Raw genomic sequence first — 6,255 nt, 5'->3', positions numbered from 1 at the left:
TCAAGGGCAAATTCGCATCTAGGGATTTCAATATACTCCACCTCATCCCCTCTAAAATTGCTCGAGTCGCGTTTCGATTATCCTGAATGGTGAGTGTGGTGATAAAGGTATCACTCTAACGATTGCAGTGAGAACAATATTGCATGCATCCAGAAGCATCTTCTCATCTTCTAGTCCAGTATTTCAAAGTTCAAAAGTCCAGTAATTTTCCACAAACACTTCCCCATGTTATCTTGGGAGGGAAAACTGGTAGAAGTGACTGGAGGCAAATATCTTTCCATGGTCTTAGGAAATATGGAAAGAAAGTATATTTAGTAATTTAATCATTTTACTCAATTAATCTTCGTCGTGTAAAGTGAGAATTAGTGCCATAATTAAACTCAGGACAGGAATGGATTTAATCGAGATAGATGAAATAGTTCTCTCGAAACAATGATTATTTGCTGCCCTCTCCTTTGCCGCTGTCATAGTTTTTTTGGGGGTGGTTTGCACAGTGGGTGGGCAGTTGTTGGCTAATTTACTGTTAATGAAGTCAAACTATTGGTAAGATTCATTTGATGTTTAATACTGAAAGGATTTTGTCGGGTATTGAAACTTTTCTCCGATCTACGGAAATTGAGTGGCACCAATATGCAGTAAATGCTCCTCGCTGTCGACCTTCTCAGTTCCAGATCGCCTTTGTTCCTCACACCGTTGCAATGTCACGCAATTTGAACTTCAGAAGTGCAAGCGAAGATTAAATGCATGATGACTACCTGTATGCAATTCAACTTACATTTTAAGATTTTACCTACATTTGTGTATATTGATTTATTTGTTGATTTATTTTTTTTAACTGATCTCCTCTTTCCGTATTTCCCATTACCGTCTGTTGCCTCTTTCGAATGAACACCATATTCTTTAGGAAACTTGAATTCAAGTCAATGGCCCCTCTCTGCTTGCTTGTTCCATATGATAGGGTTTTCTTTCTAATAAAAATAATGATATTAGTAATCTATTGAGAATACTTTTGCCATATATATATATATATATATATATATATATATATATATATATATATATATATATATATATATATATATATATATATATATATATATATATATATATATACTATATGTATGTATATGTATATGTATATGTATATCTATATCTATATATAATATATGCACATATATATATATATATATATATATATATATATATATATATATATATATATATATATATATATATATATATATACACACTTTTCAATTGTGTTTGTAGTATGAAAAAGTCGAAATTTGAAACAGAGTATGGCAATTCACGTGGCTATATTTGTTTGCATTGCAGTTGCGGACTTGGCTGATTATGCAAATTTACTATTTGCATAGTAAATTGAAAGTAAGCTTTATAGATTACTTCAAAATATTTTTGTGAATGTCGTGATAATTAATCCTATTCCAATTTCATCAGTTGGCTTTTGTAAAAAGATGTATGTTTTACATGAATGTCTTTTCCTTCCATCATAATAATTTATAATGTTCTCTTCCAAGGATAAAAACCGTCTTATTCCGTGAATTATAAACTCATTTTCGGTTACTTGAGGAGTAAGCCTACAAACTATTTTGTTGTTGTTGTTGTGGGGGAGGCGGGCTAGGGAAGTTTAAAAACGTCTGGATAAGGTGTTTTGCGTTGAGTTAAAGTTACAGGAATTTTAGGATAGGATATTTATGATTTATTTATTAGAATGAAAATGTAAAAAATGAAATAATTTGCTTGTTAAACAGTACAGAAAAATGATTTCTAATACAATATAGCTTGTTTATTTTAATTTTCGTTGGTGGAACAACCCTCTATTTGACTGTAGATTTTAGCAAGCACCCTGAGTAAGCTGGAGGTCTGATCACACCTTGTTTTTCCTTCATAAGAAAGAATATTTCACTGCTTATCTAATTAAGCATATGACTCATTGATTGACGGAATAAAAAAGTTAGGCCACTGGCCAACAATTGGCCCCAATGACTTCATTCAGCGCTAAAAATAATTCCTAAGCGATTGCAAAGAGAATGAAAGGAGTTGCAGCTAGGAGCCAAAGAGACGCTGCAAAGGACCTTAAGTAATGCCAATGACGGCGCAACACCCCCACCCCGTATCCCCCCCCCCCCTTACGTGGTAAGTAAGTATATGGTTACATAGCATTCAAAGCTCTTGCCTGATAAACGAACCAATCTGAAAAACGAATTCATTTAATGGTTTAAACATCAGAATCGTTCGTTCTCCATTGCATATCCAGGATGCAAATTCGTGAGGTCTATGCTAGTTTACAACAGGCCCGGTTATTTTGCCAGGCCCTTAGGTTAGGTTGGTTAGGTTGAATTGTGTTTGATTAGGTTAGGTTAGATTAGATTAGAAACTGGACAGTAATTTGAGTGTAGGTAACATAATGAATTTATTTGCAAGAAAATTCTATGGTTAATTTTTGAGATATGGCGTCCCTCTTTTTTCAGGTAAAGGTCTTCCAGTACTCGGTTGCATCTCTGGAAAATGCATCCAGAATGTTTTAATAAAAACAAGTTCCAAAATATAAGGATTTCTACATTACAAGGATTTACCTGAGTTTTCGCCCGTTCATTTCCGTGCATTCCTTCGTACGAATAAAAAACAAGAGCCAGATGCAAGTAGTAAGATTCTACAATACAAGTTGAATCGTATTAGGGTAGCAATGCATTGCATCTTCGCCTGAACTTCTACACCATTAGCTCTATTAAGCCTTAACCGTTTAATATTCATTTAGACGTAGCAGCCCAGTTTTAGTTTAGTTTAGTACATACTATATATATGGGGAGCTGTGGTTTACACCCTGGCAATAAGCACGTATATACGAGTAAACCATTCCTTGTTCTCGCGTCCTTTCCAAGACCAATCCGCTTAATCACGGATTATCCAGACTTCGGGAGATCTGGTGGATCATACTACACGATAACAATGCCTCCCTTTCTCCCGTCACCCCAGTTTCCATCATTTCCATCATGTAATACTTCATTTGGTTAATGAAAGTGAATGGACAACGGAACGAATAAATAAAAAACCGAAGAGGTCATTCAGTGCTGAAAGAGCAATTTTGGAGTAGAAAAATGTAACGATTGTTTCATAGCTGCGCTATGAAACAATCGCTAGAAAAGGGTGGAAAGTAAGATGGAAGAAAATATGAAAGGAGGTACAGCAAAAGGAATGAAAAGGGTTGTAGCTAGGGGCCGAAGGGACGCTGCAAAGAATCTTAAGTAATGACTACAGTAATAATATATATTTCAGCACCGTGACCTTTTTATATAAACTATCATTAATCTATAAATGTCATTTAATATCGAATTCGCTCCACGTCGGGGTTAATATCATTGACAACTGTCGGTGGTAGAATACTCGTCATTGAAGTCTTCGATCGTCATCAATTGTGGTTCGACCCATCAGGTGACGATCACTTATCATTTATAATTCCCCTCTGGTGTTATTCCCGAGCCAGAACGAATTGTATATTAAATGACATTTGCAGCTTAATGTTTGTGAATAGTAATCCATATCATCATCGGTACCGTGTGACGTCATTGTAAGGCCGACCTGTCTTGGTGGGTTCTGGCTTTTCTTTAGGGCAGTTCACGCGTGGTTCTGTTCCGTCCAGCCGTTTCATGTTTACTGCTGTGGTTAGTGTTTGGGGAATTTTTCTTTTGAAAGATACGAGTTCACCGGGTTGTGAGTCAGAGGAGAATGAGCTTGCCAAATATGGTAACCGTTTAAGTATTACTAACAATGGAATTCTGTGTTATATAAATTATAAAGGAAGACTCTCACAAGAACATCCCTATGGCGTGAAAGAAGAGTGGCTACCTGTAATACCTAAAGATATGAGACTCTATGCACTTCAAATTATTCATGACAGTCCAATGAGTGGTCACATGGGTCGTGATCGAACATGGGAAAGAGCTCGGAAGAGTTTCTGGGGGCCTCGCATGAAGGCAGATGTCCATGCACATGTCAGTAAATGTGAAGCATGTGGGAGTAACAAAAGATCGAAGCATCCAGGGAAGGCCCCTTTTCAGAACCGCAAGCTTCCGGAATACATGAATGAACAGGTGCAAGTTGATTTCATGGGTCCGTTTCCCATTTCATCATCACATCCATATCGTTATATCCTTCAAATGCAAGACATTTTGACTCGCTATGTTGTTTTGGTATCTCTTGAGGATTGTTCAGCAAAAATAGCAGTGGATACTCTAGTTGAAAGATGGATTTGCATGTTTGGAGTGCCCCGTGTCATAACGTCGGAAAGAGGATCACATTTTACGGCTGATAACCTGTTTGGAATTAAGCAGGATTTTGGTTCTCCTTACCATCCAAGAAGTCAGGCCCAGGTAGAACGTCAAAATCAATTATTAGACAATGTTCGTTGCATGTGCCCCACAATAATATGGATCTTTGGCCTGAAATGATACCCAGGGTACAGTTTCTCTCATAAATACAGCTGTAAATACTACGACTACATTTACTCCACATGAGCTCGTCTATGGGACTCCGGCTCGACCTCCAGAGGAGATTCTAAAAAAGGAAATTGCGCGATGAGGATTATCAACCGGGCTCTTTGGGTAATGCAGCAATCGCAGAAAGATTTGTGAGAGAGAAAGTAGATAAAATTGAGAAAACTATTAAGGTCGCACGGAAAAAGACTGCAATGGCACAACAGATTAGGAATAACCAGCGGAAGTCTTACGGCAAAGCTTTCAAAGTTGGAGATTTGGTTCGATTGAAGTTATCGACTGCTGAGAGACGCCGTTGTGGAGGTGGTAAACTTGCACCATATCTTTCGAAGAAATATAGAGTTATAGAAATACTTCGTGGTGGCTGGACGTATAATTAACCCCAACAGAGACTATAACAGACGAAGTAAAAATAAGACATTTTGACGAACTGGAGCAGGCCCCTGTAAGCAAATATTCATGGGAAACCGCATTGGCTGATCATTCAGATGAAGAAGTCATCAGAATAGAGTCAGGGACTGGAAGTAATTCAGAAGGAATACGTCGTTCTACTCGGGAGCGCCATCTTCCAAGTCGTTTGCAGGTGGATCCCAGTAAAAGATCCTATGAATCGGAAGAGGAGGAATTCTGGGATGAATGTTCTAACAGCGAAAATGAGTTAGAAGACGATCAGAATTGCTTATAGTAATGATAATGCTCGTCTTGATAAATGCAACATGTTAAATGGCAATTATTTATTTTATGCTATTTTATTCTTGTATTATTTAGTAAATCTATTTTATTGGCATTCCCGATTTATTCATATATTGTCTCATAAATAAGAAGGGGAGTGAGATAGTTTGTATAATTAACTGTCTAACGATTGTTATTCTCCGAAGTAATATTCATATAACTGTTATGCTAATTATTGCTGTAATAGTTCTTAACTGCTTTTGCTGTTAACTATCATAATTATTGTTTACTTCCTGTATATACTATTTCTCAGTATTCAGTACTGAACTGTATCTTGTACCGTGAGGTTTGGATAATAAATACCAAGAAGAAACGCTGTGTTTGTCAAACCATGACTATAGCCAACTATATTACTATATAAAATAAAAAAGCAAAGCCTTTCGAATAACTGAACGATGTTCCCCATCAATGTTGACGATAAAAAAAGATTTCACTATATTTGAAGATTTTCATAAAATGAAGCAATCATTATTCAGCAACGTGTTGTTAGTCATTAATAAGAAATAAGAGATTTTTTTACATGAATAATAGCACATATAAAATTTGTTTTCCATAAATCTTTTACTAAGTAGTTTATATGATCCTCATCAAAATCATCACGCATTTTATCTGGTCATCCTGTGATAATACAATTACCAAACAGATTTCTCACTGATCAGAAAAGGTACAGTGGAAGAAAATATTTATTTTAAATTATGTATTGTAAATACAAAACGACAGCCGTCACAATGAACAATGGTATCAGAGGTTGGGGAAAAATACGCACAATTCGTTTTCAATGCGCTCATTGGTTTTTATGCCACATAATTCGTTAGGATTGGCCAGAAAAACAAAAAAATCTTTGGGAAAAATGGCCTCAATGCTACATTCAGTAACAGAAACTTTTATCCACCGAACTCAAACAATGATTTTGTCGGTTCTAATATAATTTCTTCCATTGGAATTTTAGAAAGAATAATAAATACAATCAGTTCGGTTTAATCAAAGCGGATTATTTTTCATCTGTTTG

General features: G+C 36.1%; 1 protein-coding gene across 1 annotated transcript; it reads left to right on the top strand.

Moving 5' to 3' along the window:
- The first annotated feature begins 3,884 nt into the window (after nucleotides 1–3,884).
- Nucleotides 3,885–5,199, top strand: LOC135219072 (uncharacterized). The gene is made up of 2 exons (XM_064255501.1): nucleotides 3,885–4,380; nucleotides 4,904–5,199. Exons 1-2 carry the CDS (start codon nucleotides 3,885–3,887, stop codon nucleotides 5,197–5,199), a joined length of 792 nt encoding a protein of 263 aa, XP_064111571.1.
- The last annotated feature ends 1,056 nt before the right edge of the window (nucleotides 5,200–6,255 follow it).

This window comes from Macrobrachium nipponense, chromosome 1, assembly GCF_015104395.2.
Source record: "Macrobrachium nipponense isolate FS-2020 chromosome 1, ASM1510439v2, whole genome shotgun sequence".
NCBI lineage: Eukaryota > Metazoa > Arthropoda > Malacostraca > Decapoda > Palaemonidae > Macrobrachium > Macrobrachium nipponense.
Note: the sequence above shows the minus strand (reverse complement) of the source record. Positions and strands in the feature narration are given on the sequence as shown.